Here is a 19,228-nt window from a genome sequence, read left to right as displayed (position 1 = left end):
GAGGCAAAGGGCATTTATAGAGGTCTAAATAAAGGCATGTACATATGCAAATATATTTATATATGAGGATGGGGAAATAGATCTATGTGCATATATTTAATAGGTTTAGTATTAAGGTATCAGAAGGACATTGGGTCTCCACTCAAGTAAAGCACATTTTTATATCATTGATTTTAATTTTGACTGCCCATTATTGAGACATGTTGAAATCAATTTGGGGAGCCCAGGTGGCATAGTGGTTACACGTTGGGCTGCTTACTTCAAGGTCAGAAGTTTGAAACCACCAGCCGGCCCTCCAGAGACTTGGCTTTCTACTCCCGTAAAGAGTTTGTCTCAGAAACCCACAGGGGTAGTTCTACCCTACCCTGTAGGAGCCCTATGAATAGGTATTGACTTGATGGCCTTGCAGTTTGTTTTTGTTTATTTGTTTTCTTGCTGACTTTGGTTTTGGGAGTGTTGAGATTTTCCATTTGAAATCAATTTGCTGCTGACTAAATAAAACTTCTATGTGTGATGGCCAACTTTCCAGGTTTTAGGTTACATAAAAGTACTACAGGCACTAATATGAGGCTGTGAGAGTTTAGAGCCCTGTTTGTGTCTGAAATACAGCAGAAACTTTAGAGCAGCAATATAAGCAACAGACAAGATGTTGCCTTTTAACTCTTAAGAACAGATAAGAACTTCTTGGTTGCATTTACATAAAGCATGAGGACAGAGATTTCCTGAGAGAGTAGGGCAACTGAAAGCAGAGACAGATAAGAATTTAGGGAGAGCATTGGGCAGAAGGGCTTACGGTTGTGAAAATGGAATCTCTGCTTTGGGACTGCATCATTTCACATCCCAGCTCATTTACCTGCTTTGTCTGTGGCTTGAGGCCTTTTGCTTCCCTTATTTTATCTATAAAGTAATTATAAAGTGAGATAGGTGGTATTGCCCAGATGAAATATTTAGCACTATACATGGGACACAAGCACTGAATAAGTCTAAGCTTTATTTTTCTTGTAAGCATTACTACTTGCAGGGTTTTTGTTGTTGTTACTTTTATGGTTATATACCAATACCCAAAATAAAAACATGAATGAATGAATAGGTGGTGTTTATAGTTGTGTTAGTCCAGGTTGACTAGAGAAACAAATTCATTGACATTCATATATGTGTAAGAGAGAACTTTATTTCAAGAAATAATTATGCATTAATAAAACATCCCAGCCCAGATCAAGTCCATAGGTTTGATATTAACCTATAAGTCCGATATTAGCCCATGAATTCTTCTTCAGACTCAACGCAGCACATGCAATGATGCCAAATGCAGGAAGATCACAGGCTGTAGGTGGAAAGTCCTGTGGCTCCAATGGCAGTGGCAGCATCTCTAGGGCTCTGGCTGCCATCAAAGTGGCTCCATGTGGCTTGTCAACAAGAATGTGAAGCAGAGAGAGTGTGTCTTATCTCTGGGGAGGAAGAGATGAAGTTCCCTGAAACCACATGATAAGGTCATGCCTACCAGGAGGTACAATCAGGCAGTGACCTGATTGACAGGCTAAACTCCACCCCTTCACTCTATTAAGTTGACATGAAATTGTGTAATTACCCTGATAGTGTACTTGTTATGATACCCAATAGATCCATAGTTAATACTTGATACATAGTCTGTGAGGTCTAGCAGCTACCGACTTAGTAAAAATAGCAATCATTATAATATGTAACGTGTATCTAGCACATACTTGGTGCAGACATAATTCTGAGGTCTTTATATTAACACATTTGATCCATATAACTACCCATTAAGGTAGATAATATCACCATCCCTGAAGTCCTGGGAGGGTAATGGTTAAGAATTGGTCTGCTAACTCAAGGTCAGCAGTTCAAAATCACCAGCTGATCCACAGGAGAAAGAAGAGGCCTTCTTGCATAAACAGTTACAGTCTCAGAAATCCACAAGGGCAGTTTTACCCTGTCCTATCGGGTTACTATGAGTCGGATTTTATTTGATAGCAATGAGTGATGATCATCCCCACTTTACAGATAAAACTACTAAGACACAGAAGAAATCAGTAACAAACTTGCTCCAGGTCACAAACCTCTTGAGTGGTGGGGTTGAGGTTTGAGTTTAGGTAATTTGATTCCAGGGCGTTCTCAAAAAATTCTTTTGTTGAAAGCCTACTATGTTTGTGCAAGGCGATGTACTGTGTAGGCAGGGTCCCTTCCCTCATGAAATTTACATGGTAGGGGAGAGAGAAAAACAATCTTTTTGTTGTCAGTTGTCATCCAGTGTGGTCTATTTTGCAATCATATATACAGCAAAACAAATATAAATTGCAAAGAACTGATAGAGTGGTGAGAAGAGACTGGGAACAGATAGTAGTCTGCTTCAAAAGGTGGTCAGGAAAGGTCTTTGCAATGAAATTTAAGTGAGACCTCCAGTCAACCAGGCAAAAACATTCCTTACCGAGGGAACACCAATTGGCAAAGGCCCCAAGGTAGGAAGTGAGTGACATGTCATAATTGTCAAGCAGGTCAAAAAACTGGGGTGGAGAGTCTGAGGTCTTGAGGTTGCAAAGATCAGTCAGGACCTTCTCAGTAATTCAATGTTGGAGAATCACTAATGGGTTTTATCAATGAGTCCTGTATTAAAGTGTTTTAGTCACTGGGCCTGCTAACTGCAAGATTGAGCCCTGGTGATGTAGTGGTACTTGCTGGGCTGCCCTCATGGCGATCAGCACTTTGAAACCACTAGCAGCTCTTCTGGCGAAAGACTGAGATTTTCCTTAAAACGGTTGGTCACGGAAACCCACAGGGGTCGCTCTTAGTTGACATCGACTCAGTGGCGTTGAGTTCTGTGACACTAAGATGGGGCTTTCTACTCCTGTAAACATTTACAGTCTCAGGAACTCACAGGGCAGTTTTACCCTGGTGTGTAGAGTTGCCATGACTCAGCATCAACTCGATGGCAGTGAGTTTGTTCTAAGGCTCAAACCCACAGGGGCAGTTCTGCTCTAGCCTACAGCGTCGCTGTGAAAATAGACCCATGGCAGTGATTTTGGGGGGGGAAGAGGTTTGATCAGGCAAAAATTGACATGTGATTTATGATTTAAGAACCTCACTGTGGATATTGGGGCCAAATGTGAGGGAAAGGACAGAGACTAGAGGAATGTGATGGGGAGGATAGAAGGAATTCATAACTACAAAATTGTATTATGTATGTGCCAGGCTCTGTTCTTAATGTTTTACATATATTCATTAGTCATCCCAACAACCTGTGAGTTGGATTCTGCTATTTTCCTTAATTTGGGATGAGGAAACTAAAGTAGAGGCTCAAAATAACAGGATTGGGATTTAAACCGAGCCAGTTGGATTGGGAGCCTGGCTCCATAGCCTGGCAGCCTTATTAGCAGCTGTGCTTATATGGCCTTAGCAAAATTAAGTTCTTCCTCTCATATACTCACGTGTCAACAGGAGCTGCAATAATGTTAGATTAACAAACCACAGGCCAGGCTTTAGATGCTCCTGCTGCCTCACCTGCCATCTCCTATTTTCTCAGGAGGGGAAGGTCTCAGAGTCGGCCTGAGTCAGGTTTCTGCCATCATTTCACAGGAATTCTCTGTCTCGGTCTGACTTTCCTGAACCTAAATTGATCCACACTCATTCCAGAGTTTGACTTTTATATCCTGTGACTTCCTGGTTTAAAGTCTTAGATTATCTCTGACATTCAGGGTCAAGCATAAACTCCTAGGCATGGGCCAGCAAGTCTCCTTGATGGAGTCCCAGGAGTCTCCTCTGCTTTTCATTGCCTAGAGGGAAAAGTTTGTGGTCTGCAAGAGGAACTAGCAACCCCCTGAGAGTTGTGTTTATGTTGCCAAATAGTAAATTGCCTTTTGGGGTGTGTGTATCAACTGCTGGAAGCAAATATTCCCAGGATGTCTCTTGTTTGATTTTTTTTTAAGATAATACTTTTTGACATTTAATGCTTTGTAGAGATTAGTTACTTTAATCCTCACTCTGTAGCATACACTCTTAATCACCTTGCTTTATAGATGAGGAAAGTGAAGCTCAGAGAAATTAAATAATTTAACTATGTTTATACAGCTAGTAAGAGGAAGAGTAGGAATTGGAATTCCAGTAGTTTGACCCTAGGGCTGCTTTGGCTCCTGTTTTATATTATCAAAAGAACATTTGCCAGTGTTCAAATACAAGGATTAAACCCTGAAACCCAAAAATTCTACCAAGAAACTGCCTCCAGGTATGAATCCATGTGTAATTATTTTAAACTGTAGGATTCTCTACTCTCCTTGAGCTTTGGTATCACTGAATGGTATGCTAAATTCTCATAGACAATCACGTGTCACTAAATGACATCAGAGCAGACCATAACTATAACCTTGGCTTTTATGGCATCACGGGAACCTAGTCTAATTATTATTCATCAAATATTAGTTGATGCATATTCATAGTAGCTTTTCCTATGTGTCATGTTAGGCCCAGGCATTATGTAGCCACAAGCAAGGCATATATGGAGCTTATTTTGCTAGGAGGAAACAGTGATGAAAACTCAGAGATAGAATAGATACAGCCCTGTGTGCCAAGGCGAAGTCAGTGCTTTAAGAGCAGATAGCAAGCCCTGCCTAGCCAGGACTCCCAAGTAAGAGACATTGAGGCTGGAATAAGTCAGGTAAAGATCAGGCGGGAGTGAGTTTCAGGCAGAGGGAACAGCAAATGTCAAGATACTGGAGCCAGAGAGAAAGCATGATGTGCTTCAGGGACCAAAGGGCAGGGGGAAGGTACAGAGAACCAGGGGAGGAGAAACAGCTAAGTTTGACCAGGACCTTTGGTCCAGATCAAGCATCATAATTTGTGTCCCTAAGAGCAGCTGGAAGCCACAGGAAGGTCGCCAGTTCCAGTCATTTGTGTTGCATATGCACAAGACCATTCTCTATACAGTGGCCCTTTGAGGCAAGGGTTGCTGAGGTTCTCAGGTATAAATTAACAATCATCATAAATCATTGAAGGCCTAGAATGGAGTTATAAATGGTATGAACAGAAGCCCAGCAGAGGGGGCATTGGACCTGGTTCTCATTGGACTTTCCATATCACAGGGACTGTGCTAGGCAGAAGGCAAGGCTGTAGGGAAATGGAAGATCCTGGGAATGTTAAGGCAGCCCTGACACTGCAGTAGCCTGGACTTTGGCTGGAAAGGGTGGGAGGCACTAGAGTGCTGAGGGCCTTGCTTCCAAAGATCAGGTGCCCAGGCGCTTGAGTGCAGCCAGCAGAGGTGTTTAAGGAGATGAAGGGCATCATTGCTTTGCAGGGAGATGGCTCTGACAGCAGAGTAGAAGTGGCTGACGCAGTAAGGGGTAGCATACTGACTCGAGTAAGTGGAGCCAACCAAGCCGTCATCTGGGTGTGGGAGTGGCACATAGGAGCCCAAATCTAGCAGTATTTTGGGGAGGACATTGCAAAGTATCTAGGCTTGGCACTTTGAGCCTAGAACTAGGTTCAAATTTTGGCTCTCCCACTTATTTGTGAAGTTTCTCTGTGTGAAAAAATCAGTGGGAATATATGACTCCTATCTCACAGGGTATGGGGGAGACATTAAATGAGCCCTTGCTGGGGCCAGGCATCTTTCTATGGCTTCGTGTGTATTCTCTTAAACTTTGTAATAACCCTATGAAATAAGTAGTATGAGCATCATTAACAGAAACTGAAGAACAAGGAAACTGAAGTTCAAAGAGGTTATAGAACTTGCCCAAGGATGTGTAGCTTGGGAAAGACAATTCAGAGAATGGCCCAACCCACACTCGTAATCACTCTCTTGAGATTTATCAGTGATAAATAATGACTAATTGGGAAGGGGCCAGAGCAAAAAGACTACACTGAGCAGAGACCTGAAGTGTGACTGTGCCAGACCTGTGAGGATGAGGGACCAGGCTGGCTAGGCATGTACTTTCTGGCCCCGAGGAGAGAAAGAAGGCCAGCGAACCTGAGCAGAGGGGGAGTATAGAGAACCCAGGAACCAGAGGTCAGAGGAGATGGACAGCACATCTGGCAGGACCGCAGGGGGTGGGGGTGCCGTGTAGTGGTGATGTTGGGATTTTATTCCCAGAGGAGTAGGAAGTAACTGGAGAACTTCTAAGAAGAGGGGGGACATAATCTGGGGGAAGATTTCAAAGAATCTTACTCTGAGTTCTGTAGGAAGCGATTGTAGACCACCCAGAAGGCTGGCTCCAAGTCCAGTGGAAAGGTACTTACTGGTGACAGGAGGCCCTACATTGGTGGCTGGGAACTGACCAGGGCTGCTAGATGTGATGAGAGAACAATGTAGGCAATGACCCCTAGGTTTTTTATTAGAGTAGTTGGGGGAAGTGATGGGGGTTGTTTGGTGTGTGTGTTGGGGGGGTGGGGGCGGCAGTTATGTTAAAAAAAACAGGAAGGCTTTTGAGAGTGTAGGAACCAGAGCAGGGAGAAAATTTTAGTTCGTTTCAGTTGAGATACATGTTTGATGTTCAAATGGTGTTAGATAATAGCTACTTGGATATGTGAGTTGAGACAGAGCTTAGGAACTATGTCTAGGCCAGAGAAGGGCATGTGGGAGTCATACATACATGTGGAAGTTTGGCATGTGTGGGAGGAGGGATGCAAAAGTTAAATACTTTGCTATGACACACAAGTGTTGTTTTTTGTCATACAGTCCTCAAAATAGGGACAGGAACACCAAAGTAATGGAGAATACCAGCTATCATTCAGGGCTTGACTGGGAGTAGAGTTTTGCATACATGTGTTTAAACCCCATTCTTCTTAGTTTGCTGGCCTAGATAGGGGTGCTCAAATAATTTCTGCTGTCTGGTCAAAGCCATCTCATTAGCAGTACCCTTTAGGGCAGGGTTGAACCACCCTGTGAGTTTCCAAGACTAACTCTTTACAGAAGTAGAAAGCCCCCTATTTCTCCCCAGGAGCTGCTAATGGCTTCAAACTGCTGATCTTGCCATTAGCACCCCAATCAATAGTGACTAACGATTGTTAGATAGGGTTAACCCAAGTCCTGAGAGAGATCTAAGGCCTTAACAATAATAAAGTTAGTTGAGAATCCATGAGTTCAAGGACACTTTAAAGTTTTTAATTATTTTAAGTAAGATTATTTGTTACGTATTTAAAGTGTATTTTGTTAATGTTACTAATGCAGTAGGAGCTCATTTTTATTAACTTGACATTGTGTTGTCATAAATCAAACTTTCCAGCATTTGGGAAAATTCCATATGTTAGTTTGTAGATGGTCTTGATTATGAATTGATGCCTTAAAAGTATCGAGAAAACATAATACACTATCTCACACAAATCGGTTCCTTGTGTCTCCACAACAGCCTGCACTCTGTTCCTGTTGCTAAGGCCTCAGGAATGTCCCAGAGTAGAAGAATATATAACTTTTATTTTCCCTTTTTTTCTGAAGAAGACATTTTACTTAAATTTTGTAGCTTCTAGCGTACTTCCAAATATGGATATTTAAAAGTAAAGAATTTATGAAACTAAACTTTAAAAGTTGCTTTATATATTCATAATACAGCAGGAGGTGGCTTGGCCTGGAATTACATATACTATGTTTCTTTTCCGAAGGGGTTCTGTGTTTATTTGCATATGTACTTTTTTCTGGATGTGCTAATGAGAGATTTAAGAACTGAGCTTTGTTCTTAATCACAGAGAATGCAGTTTGCATCCTGGTGGTGCAAAACAGCTATCTTTCTAAATAAGTTAGCTTCCCCATCAGTAAATAGGAAATTATATGAGGGGACTCCAGAAGGATTGGGGAAAGATTCCATTATCTTTCAATTCTACTTTCCCATGAACTTTTTGAAGCTCCATCTTCTATGGCTTGGAAATAAATGATAAGCCATGTAAAAAGTGCTCAGTATGGTGCCTGGCACATAATATTTTCTCAATAAGCAACAACTTTTCCTCTTTTATCATCAATGGCAAATAACATTTTTTTAAATTGATATAAACTTTTAAAAACGTATAGATGTCCTGCTCCCCTACAGAAATAACCTTTGCCCTTACTTTCACTCCAAACCAGATTCAGTGCCATCTAGTCAGTGCTCATCCATAGCGAGCCGCTGTGGGTTTCTGTGACTGTAAGGGAGTAGAAAGCCCCGTCTTTTCTCCCGCCACAAAGCTGCTGGTGGATTTGAACCGCTGACCATGTACATCGCAGCTCAATGCGTAACCACTATACCACTACAGCTGTTACTAATGTTTCTTAAGTCTCACAATAGGATCAAAGGGCAAAAACAATTTTCTACATAAAGGTCACTGTGACAATTTAATCTATAACTTGAAAGAATCAGTATGGCTTTTTCCCCCCTCTTCCTCGTATTTATAAATCAGGAGTTAGGGTCACAAGATGTACCTGGGGTAAAATGATGTATTTCAAGCAACGTTGCTTGACATTCAGTACTTTGGGAAACTAGCCAGGAGCAGAGGCCCAAAACTAAGCTGAAATCAATTGTTTTATGAAACGGATTGATTTGATTTAATAAGCAAAACAATTGATTTGCTACTTATAGATGTTTCGACCTTCAAAAATCTAAATTAGTAAAGATATACAACTTATATAATTCATACCATGCCTTTAGTAATAGCCTTCTATCAGGCATTTAGCACATGCTATTATGAAACTTAAGATCATTTACTTAAAAAGGTTAGAGTGAAATGCCCAGTGAAAGAACCATAACCATGTAAAATAGCCTATTACACGTGAATCACTGCATGGATAAGACCGTTCCCTTCTCCCACATACACTGTGAGTGACTCATTGTGGCCATGCTTTCGAGGAAGATAGCACTTTGTTTGATTTAAGTCCCAGAAGTCTCCAGTGTCCCAGAAGCTGCTTACGCCATCTAATCAATTCAGCCCATTCAAGGTATTCAGCCCTGGTGATTCCAAGTTACTGGGATTGAAATGTGGATGGGATTTCTAGAAATCATTATTCTCTGATCTTCAAGAGGAACCACATTTATGTCACTGTTATGAGTCCCATTTGAGTCCCAGATATTTATTGATCTCACACAAATTACTTCACTTTTCTGTGGCTCATTTTCCTCCTCTTTAAAGTCGGCGCATAATGGCATCTACCTAGATATTGTGAGGATAAAATAAGATAACGGCACATGGAAACTGTTGCTGATGCATCCTAGAATCACCTTGAGCCAGGGCAGGTTTCAGACTTGACAGCCAGCTCTGTACAATTAAGTGCAATAGGAAAATCCAAGCTATAGCCTTGCTTAGATATTACACCGTAGTTTATTTGTTGTTTTAGGGATTATAATCACTTTACATCTCCTCAGGTCCTCCCCCCCCCAGCCATCCCACCGCCTTTCAAACCACCAAGTTCACCAGAGATTGATGCATGCTTACCTAAAACATTGTCTAATTGTACATTCCTTGGATGTATTCTAAGTAGTGTGCAGTGTACAATACTTGTTTGAAATGATTCTGAAGCATTTGGATTCTGAGCAACTTAGCGCTTGGTATGTTCCCTAGATTGTTGTTAACAGTTGTTCCTGGTTGGGATATATTTTTCATTTAACCATATATTGCCAGATGTTAAGTTACTCTCAGTTTTCATGTATATCTAGATAGTTTAGTTTCACTTTCACATTTTAAGTTGACTTCTTAACCATTTAAAAAAGAAAATGGTATATTGCCCTGTTTTGGTAATTGAAGTGAAATTAACATACAAAGTAAGGTGATGGTGCTGAATTATTGGTCAGTCTTGTGTATCCAGTGCCATCAGTAGATAAGCAAAAGAAGTCGAGATTGCCATGGCCGGAAAAAAAATACATACAAATAATTTTCTTTGTATGGAACACTGGAGAAACTAGCCATTTTACTCTTCAGTGAAACCTCTGCCTCCTTCTTAACTGTTTCATAGAACTCCAGGGCCAGATGGCTGGAATAGGATGTACAGTTAGGCAAATAAAGCCACTAGATGGTACAGCTTTGTGAATGAATTACTGAGCATTTTATTAGTTGTGGGTTTTTGTTTGTTCCTCTCCAGAATCCTTTTAGCATTCATTTAAAGTTACTTCACTTTGCACACATACTCATCATCTGCATCTTAGTAGATTTGTCTATTTTACCTCATACTAATGATTTTCGGAGAATGTTACTTTAGTTCTTTATACACATGTCTCTGTAAGCCAGATTTTCTACTAATAGTAAGGTCTGTCATGTCCATTATGTTTAAGCTGGAATATCATTTGTCCTGGTACACTTTGTAGTTAGTCAGCTCTATTAGAAAGTAGTGCTCTAGCCCCCAATGGCCAGCTTCATATCAAATCATAGCCAGATGATTTGAATAATGCTCTTTCTCTTTGTTGCAGACATGCCAATATTTGGTCTCTGTCCAGCCCATGATGATTTCTACTTGGTGGTGTGTAACGACTGTAATCAGGTTGTCAAACCGCAGGCATTTCAATCACATTATGGTAAGTGCTTAACCATTTAAAATAATTACTAGAGGGTTCAAGGTAAAGCAAGATTAAGCTGCAGGCCTGCAGCAGGATGGGTAGAGTAAAATAATAACCCTCCCTGGTTGGCAGTGTGCTTTCTAATTCATTGAATGAGTTAATACCTGTCAGCTGTTTGGTACTTTATGTTTAATTCTTTCTTGAAAGTGAAGTGCATGTTCTGATTATTAATAATCAGAGGAAAATGTATTTTTTTCTCTTTTTTTTAATCATTATTTTATTAGGGGCTCATACAACTCTTATCACAATCCATACACACATCAATTATGTAAAGCGCATTTGTACATTCATTGCCCTCATCATTCTCAAAACATTTCCTCTCCACTTAAACCCCGGCACTAGGTCCTTAACAATATATTTTTTAAAGATCTATGTTAAATATTATCGCTAATGATTTCTTTTCCTTCTAGACCACATGGCTGATAATTCAGTGGCTGTTAAAATTCTAGATGACACACACAATATGAATGCATGACTTTTTAAAAGGATTGTGGGTGTGAAACTTCCGAGATCAGTGGTTCTGAATCTTTCTCTTTTTAAAAAAATTATTTTATTGGGGGCTCGTACAATTCTTATCATAATCCATCCATCCATCCATTGTGTCAAGCACATACGTACATTTGTTGCCCTCATCATTCTCCAAACATTTGCCTTCTACTTTAGCCCTTAATGTCAGCTGCTCATTTCCCCTCTCCCTCCCCACTCCCTCATGAACCCTTCATAATTCATAAATTATTATTGTTTTGTCATAAGCTACACTGTCTGACGTCTCCCCCCACCCTCTTCTCTGCTGTCCATCCCCCAGGGAGGAGGCTATATGTAGATTCTTGTAATCGGTTCCCCCTTTCTACCCCACATTCCCTCCACCCTTCCGGCATCGCCCCTCTCACTACTGGTCCTGAAGGAGTCGTCTGTCTTGGATTCCCTGTGTTTCCCGTTGCTATCTGTAACAATGTACATCCTCTGGTCTAGCCATATTTGTAAGGTAGAATTGGGATCATAATAGTCGGGGGAAGGGGGGGGGAGCATTTAAGAACTAGAGGAAAGTTATATGTTTCATCGTTGCTACCCTGCACTCTGCCTGGCTCATCTCCTCCCCACACCCCTTCAGTAAGGGGGTGTCTAGTTGCCTACCAATCTTTCTTGATGTCATGTTCTCCTTGGGGATTTTGAAGACCTTCCAACTTCTCCTCATCAAAATGCACATGTACTTAACTGGAAACTTGGTGATCTTATGGGTTCTGTGAACTCCAAAAATTTGTTAGGTGCCATCCAGCAACCTTGTGTACAGGAGATCGAAGTACTACTGCCCAGTCGTGCGCCACCCTCACACACATTGCCATGTGTGAGCCCATTGTAGCTACTGTGTCAGGACATCTCAGTGAGGGACTTCCTCTTAATTCTGACCCTCTGTTTTATGAAGAGTGAGTCCGGCAGGGACCTGCTGTTCTTCTACTGGTCAGAAGGTTTTCAAAAGTAGATTACCAGCTGCTTCTTCCTAGCCTGTCTTAGTCAGTAGGCTCTGTTGAAGCCTGTCTACCATGGGTGAAGTACCAGTGGCATAGCTTTTAGTATCACAGCAACACACAAGCCACCATAGTGCAACAAACTGACAAGTGGTGGCCAAGCTTGTTACCTGGGTGTTTTACTGTTGAAGAGTCCAAATATGTCATTTTGCATCATATCCATTTGAGTTGATTCCAACTTCATATTGACCCTGTAGAGCAGCGGTTCTCAACCTTCCTAATGCCACAACCCTTTAATACAGTTCCTTATGTTGTCGTGACCCCCCCCCACCATAAAATTATTTCCGTTGCTACTTCATAATTAATTTTGCTACTGTAATGAGTCGGGTGACTCCTGGGAAAGGGTCCTTCAACCCCCCCCAAAGAGGTCGCGACCCACAGGTTGAGAACCGCTGCTGTAGAACAAAGAACAGCTCTATAGTGTTTTTTGGGCTATAAGTCCTTATGGAAGCTGATTGCCATGTGGAGCAAGCTAGTGTTCAGACCACTGCCAGTTCAGGTGTGCTTTAATCACTGTGTCATCAGGGCTTCTTTGCATTGTCATAGTACCACCTAAAATGTTTAAAACAAGTTTCTGATTAAAAGCTGCAAGTTGTTTTCTCATTGCCCTTATTGCTAGCACTGGGCCTCTTCTGTCGAAGCTGTTTTAAGGAAAGTCTCAGAGGTGGTGACTGGTGATTTGTGCCCTAGGTGATGAGAGTAGGCTACTCAAGCAGCGATATAGATGGAATAAGAGCTTTCCCTGAATAGGGAACCAGTGAGTGCACAGACCTGAAAAAGGAGGGGTGCTGGAAGGTAGTGGAGGGAGCTAGGGACCAGAGGCATACAAGTGTCCCATGTTACAGGCAAAATCATGCACAACTTGTAGGCCAGGAGAATAAGAGGCTTGAGGGCACTGGAAAACTTCTGTAAAGGAGGAACACAGCCCAACCACTAACTGGTTTGCTGAGAAGAGGAAAACACAGAATAGTTGAAATGCGAAAGATGGTAAATATCTCATTCTGAAACTGGGGTCCAGCTTAGAAGACAACATGGGTTTGAGTTACATTTTAAAGCTAGAAACATTCAGTGCTCACTGGAAGAACAGCTGCTATTTACCATCACAATCAACTTCCCACTCTTTTTTCCCCCAGAAATATATATTGAGTCAATTAAAGGTTCTTGGATTAAGACCCATCGTCTAGCTCTTTGTCTTGAGCAAGTTATCCAGCCTCATCTTCCTTGGTAATATCAACCTCATAGGTTCATGGTGGAGATTGAATAGGTAAAGACCTAGTGCAATGCCTGAATATAATAAGAAATCGGAATAAGAGAGAAAAGTGTAGCTGTAGACACTGGAAGATGCGTATATGAAGTTATCAAACAGTTCAAGGTCTTGCAAGTAAGTAACGTAAATTGTCTTGTTGAATAACCCAGAGAAAGCTTCTTAGAGAAAATAGCTATGATATTGTTAAAAGTAGATTTCATTTTTCCTATCAGTAATGTTCTTTTCTCAATTTTTAAGCATGTATACTTGCCTGTTGTGGACAATGAGATGGGAAGAAGCATTTTGATGGGGCTAGATAGGGCTGACACAGCTGCACAGTTTGTGCACTCAACAACCATATTTGGTGGTTCAGGCTGGCAATGGGTGACACAAGCAAGGGCAGAGACAGGACATTCCAGGCTGTCTGGAATGTTCTGCAGGGCATCCCTTTTGGCTTGAGCTGATGTACTCACATGTGGAGAGCTGTGTGCAAAGGCAGGTTGAGACTAACTCCAAGTGCCTTTTTGCCCATCAGAGAGCCCCTTGTCCTGGATGTGGCAAGAGACCAGTTTCAGATCTTTCAGCATTACAGTGGTGTGAGGTAGCGGTGCACCAGCAGGATTGATGGGCAGAGTGAATTGGAACGGAGTGAGAGAGAAAGCACCAGAGTATGAAAACGACTGCCAAGGCCCAAGTAAAGATGCCACTGCTTCCAGAATTTCTCGAGGTAGAAAAAGGGCCTTCTGGCTCCCTCTTCCAGGAACACACCATTCAGTGGCTACACAACAATGTATAGAGATTTGTTTACCTTTCTGCCTACCTCTTAGAATGTTAGTGTGTGACAGGAGTGTCTTTAAATTATATTCCTACCCTGTACCCTTGCACAAGTGTCTCCTGATAACAAACTTGTAGAATAACAAGGGGGTGATGTAAATGAGAAGATGGTGGATGCAGAATTCATACACAAAAAATGACTGCCTGAGTAGAAAGGAGACCTGCTTGGTGGAGCCTCAGTGGGGCTTTCCTCACTCTACTATTAAAGATGTCAAAGGGGGAGTCACAGCACAAACATGAGGGCCACATTCTCTGAGAGAGGCAGGAACCACAGGAGACGCTCTTGCCATTGAGTGGATTCCATTGGGTTACTTGTTGGGCAATGTCAGCAGTTCAAAACCACCAGCCACCCCTCAGGAGAAAAGGTGAGACTATATTCCTGTAAAGAGTTATAGTCTCAGAAACCCATGGGGGAAATTCTATCATGCCTGATTGGTTCACTATCTGTCAGAAAGAGGTGGGTGGAATTAGCAAGATATTTAGAGGTAGATGGGGTTGAGGAGGTACCATAAATGTACAGTAACCTTGTGGCCTTGGAGTCTTTTAGAAATGACACCCCACTAAGCGAAAAGGGACACTTGAGTTCCAAGGCGGTTGGCAGTACTGCCACTATCCCCTTTTGTGTCAGGGAGGAGGGATGGTTTTTCATAATTCCAGGAGGCCTGTTCTTGATTGCTTATATTCCATAATTTAACTCGCTGCCAGCAAGTCAATTCTGTCTCACACTCTATAGGACAAAGTAGAACTCCTTCGGATTTCAGAGGTGGTACATTTTGGAGAGCAAAGCCTCATCTTGTGCATAACCTGCTGGCAGGTTCCAACTGCTGACCTCTCAGTAAGCAGCTCAATGGATAACACATTATGACACCAGGACTCTTGCTACTACAGCTAACACAACAAAAAGATTTTTCAGATATTTTTTTATTTCCCCCGAATAGCCGTTGTCTGTGTATTACAATATTAGAAAGAAGGTATAACTGCCAAGGATATTTTCTTATCTTCTGATGATATTGGTGGAAATCTGAGTGTTCTGTTAATTCAAGCATTACTGATATTTATCTGTGACTTCTATGAACAAATGAGCCATTGCTACAAACTCCAGTAGGCTGATGGATGAGAACCAGTGCTGCCAGGGCAGGGAAGGAAGCCACTGTGGGGAAAAAATAACACAGCCATTCATATTCTGAATTGGTGAGCATCCTACTACCCATAGTAGTAAGAGGCCACATATTTTTTGCTGCCAAGCAACCTTTTAGGGAGTCAGCAACTGCAGTGATGGTGGGTGATTGTGGTCTCATTTTGACATTTACAATTTCTCATAGCCCTGATATAGATTGGTTTGTTCTTGGGAACTACATAGTAATACCATGTCTTCCTGATTGTTTTGATGTTTTGAAATAAGTCAGCATGCCTCTTGGTTGTCTTTGTAGTTTTACTCAGTTGTTTTGAAGAACCAGGAGAGGTTTCTACTGCTGATTTCAGATCTTAAGAAAATTTGAATCAGATTTCTGCTTATGCACTGTAATCAAAAGGGAACTTCCTAAGTGTATAGCTTCTCAAGACCCTTTTCAGGTGAATGGAAATATTTTAATCTTTATAGTATATGCTGATAGTGTCACATTTTTAGGGGTCCCTGAGAGAGATGCAAATGGTTAACGTGTCCATCTGCTAATTGAAAGGTTGGAGCTGAAAACCTGCCCAAAGATTCCTGGGGGTAGGGGGAGGTGGGGGAAGACTAACTGGACTTTTTGAAACTTAGCCCTTGAACACCCTATGGATCAGGGTTCTGTTGTGACACACATTGTGGGATACTGTGGATCAGAGTCGACCTCACAGCAGCTGGTTTTTGATGCCCCATTAATTACCTCTAAAACATCAGTGTGAAGAAGATGCTAGAAGCACCATTCTTTTCAGGGTGTCTGGCAAGTTAGGCATAGTTGCTTTGTGTTCGTCCTTAAACTGGCGTGTGAATAGCATAAGCTCTGGGGTCTTAGCTACACAACTTTACAATGAATCTCGGACTTGGTACTGCTAGCAGATGACTTTGGAACTTTGGGAAAGAGCTTTCCAGGTGATTCCGATACATTGCTTGTGTTTCACTACACTGCATTTTCCTGCCTCTCTGAGTTTACTTATGAATTTACTTCTTTAAGCAGACATGTTGGGGGAGCGGGCAGTGAAATAAATGAGTGATGTTAATTTAGTTGATACAGGTGCTACATTTAGAATCGCTATAATTAATTGAAACCTATCCTCAAGTGTCAGCAATTGGCATGTTTTGTTAGGCTGATGTACTTATTCAACTCTTGGTGCAACTGAGAGTCCCTGAGCACGACCTTAGGTAGGCACATGTGCCTTGGCTATTTTTCCCCAACCATAACCATGCACTATTTTTATGATTTGTTTACTTTATTCCACTTAGTGATTTTCTTTAAATCAAATCATTTTTAGCTAGCTAACTCCATTTATAAAGAAAACCTTGCCAAAGCCCTAGGTAGGTAAGTAGGTAGGTAGGAAGGGAGGGAGCGAGGAAGTGAGTAGTATGAGGGTGCATCCAAAAGTTTGTGGGAAAATTCCATTATCTTTTCATTAAATTTTTACCACACTTTTGGAAGCCCCCTCATGTTACATGTATTTACCATAAAAAGATAAGAATGAAAATCAATACGCCAAAAAGAAAATGACTAAATTTTCTATTGACACTTTTGCCAGTATAGGCACTTGAGCCTGGCACGGCTGTGCCCTTTGTTAAAAAGACCACACTTTTGGTGTGTTAGCTACGTCATATGGTGGTGTTCAGCAGTGGAACATGATATGGAACAGGAGTGCTTTTTTGCTTGGGATCTAATGTTAGTCATGTTGAGGAGCTATGCCCACCCTCTATTTTGGTAAATACCAGCGCACGTGATGAGAGTATGTTCTGATGCTTCAGGGCCCTATCCACTGAGGCCAACCTGGTCATAGGATGCATCCTACCTTGGTAGCGGAATTCTAGAACTGTATACTGATCTGCAGAAGGCTCACAGGACAAGCACCTTGTGTTAGTAGTAATCAGTCAATATGATAGCTATTTATTGATAATGTGAGTCTGCAGAAAGATTGGCCAGGCTTAAGCACAAAACTTCTGCCTCTCAGGCAATCAGCTGTTTTCAGAACTTTAACATTGTTGTGACCTTCCAGCTTTCTTCACTTGCAGATATTAAAAATTTAGGAACCACACACATTGTGTATTAGACCTAATGTGCATTGAGGTGGTGTGGATTCTTTTAGATGCCAGCATTTAAGTTTTTTTTTCTTAAAAATCTCATTTTCATCAGCCAATGAATGAATACAAATGACTCAAAGGTTAAGCTAGTTAATTGGTTTCTAAGAATATTAGCATAAGAGCAAAATGAGTCTTCTATGAGATTTGATGGACTGGTTCTGTCAAAAATAGTGGTTCTTATTTTTGATGATACTTCATGAATTTGTGATCAATGACTGCCATCACAAAATTGAGTGTATCTGCAAGATAAATCTCAAAAGCAAAGCTTACTACTATGGAGTCAGTGCCCATTCACAGTCCCGCTAAGGGCAGGGTAGAACTGCCCTGTGGGTTTCTGAGACTGTAATTGTTTTGGGGAGTAGAAAGCCTTGCCTTTCTCCTGTGGAGCAGCTGGTGGATTCGAACTGCAGACCTTGAGGTTCACAGCCCAAGTGGTAACTACTCTGTCACCATGACTCCTCGAGATAAAGCAAAGAAAGGCTTTGCTGTTCGGTTTCATTTGTACCCTCTTTTGCTCACAGTCCTGGAAACACTCAAGGGCAATTCTACCTGTTCTCTGGGCTCGCTGTGAGTTGGATTTACTCGATGGCAGGGTGAGTTTGGGGTTTGGTTGTTTTTATTTTATCCATCTGATTGAGTAAGGCCTGGGAAGCAACGATAGCAGCAAGTATTTTTTGAATGAGTTATTTGACAACAAAGTAACTTTGGTTTCAGATAAAGAAAAGACAATGTTTCCCCCCTTTTTTCCATTGTGTGTTAGCTAAATGTACCAGTAAATTTTCAGTCATTTTATTTCTGCTTTGAAACTTTGTGATAATTAATCTTTCTAGGATTGGTGTTTTTTAAAAGTCTACAGATAATGATGTTTTTTATGAAGTATTCTTGTATTACCTCATTCTTTGATCTTCACCATCCACTTAATAGGTGATTTCATTATCAGTTTACAGATTAAATCAATAAATTAAATTTTACTTACACAGATAAAATCTAACCTGCAGTGTATTCTGGCTACTCTTAATGATTTCTTATACATATAATAAGGAAGTACACTGTTAAAAAATAAAGTACTGGCAAGATAGAACTCATTGTACATGTCACAAAACTATCATTAATGACATATGTCACTCAGGTAGAATTTTAAGTTTACTTAGGATGACTGGGTCAGTGTTACTTTAAGCATATCCCCCTAGGATATTTAGTAATTCCAAGATATAACGATCATATGTAGATATTTGGTTTAGCTTCGTCACTGGATTTCTCTCCAGCTGTTCCTCTACTGTATTTAACCCCAAACCAGAGTAGCTATCCAAAGCCACACTCCACTTCTTATTTTGTAGCATCTTTAGATATTGGCATACTAATTACAGGGCTTAAAAATCTGCATGGGAAAATTCCATTATTTTTTTTTTTTATGAGAATGGAACAGGACTAGGCCACACTTTATTCTGCATACATAAGGTCACCATGTGTCAAAGCCAAATCTACCACAGCATATAACAATACTGCTTTCAGACAAGAAAAGAATAGAAAACGAATTTCAGGAAGTGAAAGCAAAACCGACAAAGGACATTATCCAGAAAGCCCTACTTTTCATTACATTTTTCCATGAGCATTTTGAAGCTCCCTTGCATTTCTACAGCGAACAATGTAAAGATTGATTTGTTTAAGAGGAAATAAATATTCTACTCTTTTGCTCTACTGGCCTTCCCCGCTGTGGAGTGGTGGGCTGGTGTCAGAGGAAGCTGGGAGAGACTGCCAACACCAGCAGGCAAGTCAAAAAGTGAGCAGTGTCAAGATGGGTCTTCAGTCGAGCGATTCCAAATTCACCATTGTCCAGAAAACC

General features: G+C 41.2%; 1 protein-coding gene across 1 annotated transcript in view; it reads left to right on the top strand.

Annotated features, from left to right (window-relative positions):
• ATXN7 (ataxin 7) overlaps positions 1 to 19,228 on the top strand; it is a gene marked incomplete at its 5' end in the record, with an annotated part of 118,274 nt that overhangs the window by 53,905 nt on the left and 45,141 nt on the right. Inside the window, one exon of the mRNA XM_045290124.1 lies at positions 10,368 to 10,472. Coding sequence (XP_045146059.1) covers positions 10,368 to 10,472 — 105 coding nt within the window. The remainder of the gene's footprint in view (positions 1 to 10,367; positions 10,473 to 19,228) is intronic.

The sequence above is a fragment of the Echinops telfairi genome, unplaced genomic scaffold, assembly GCF_000313985.2.
Source record: "Echinops telfairi isolate 266 unplaced genomic scaffold, ASM31398v2 ScPeMD7_31;HRSCAF=116, whole genome shotgun sequence".
NCBI classification, from domain to species: domain Eukaryota; kingdom Metazoa; phylum Chordata; class Mammalia; order Afrosoricida; family Tenrecidae; genus Echinops; species Echinops telfairi.
The sequence above is the reverse complement of the archived record's forward strand: the minus strand, read 5'-3'. Positions and strand labels throughout refer to the sequence as shown.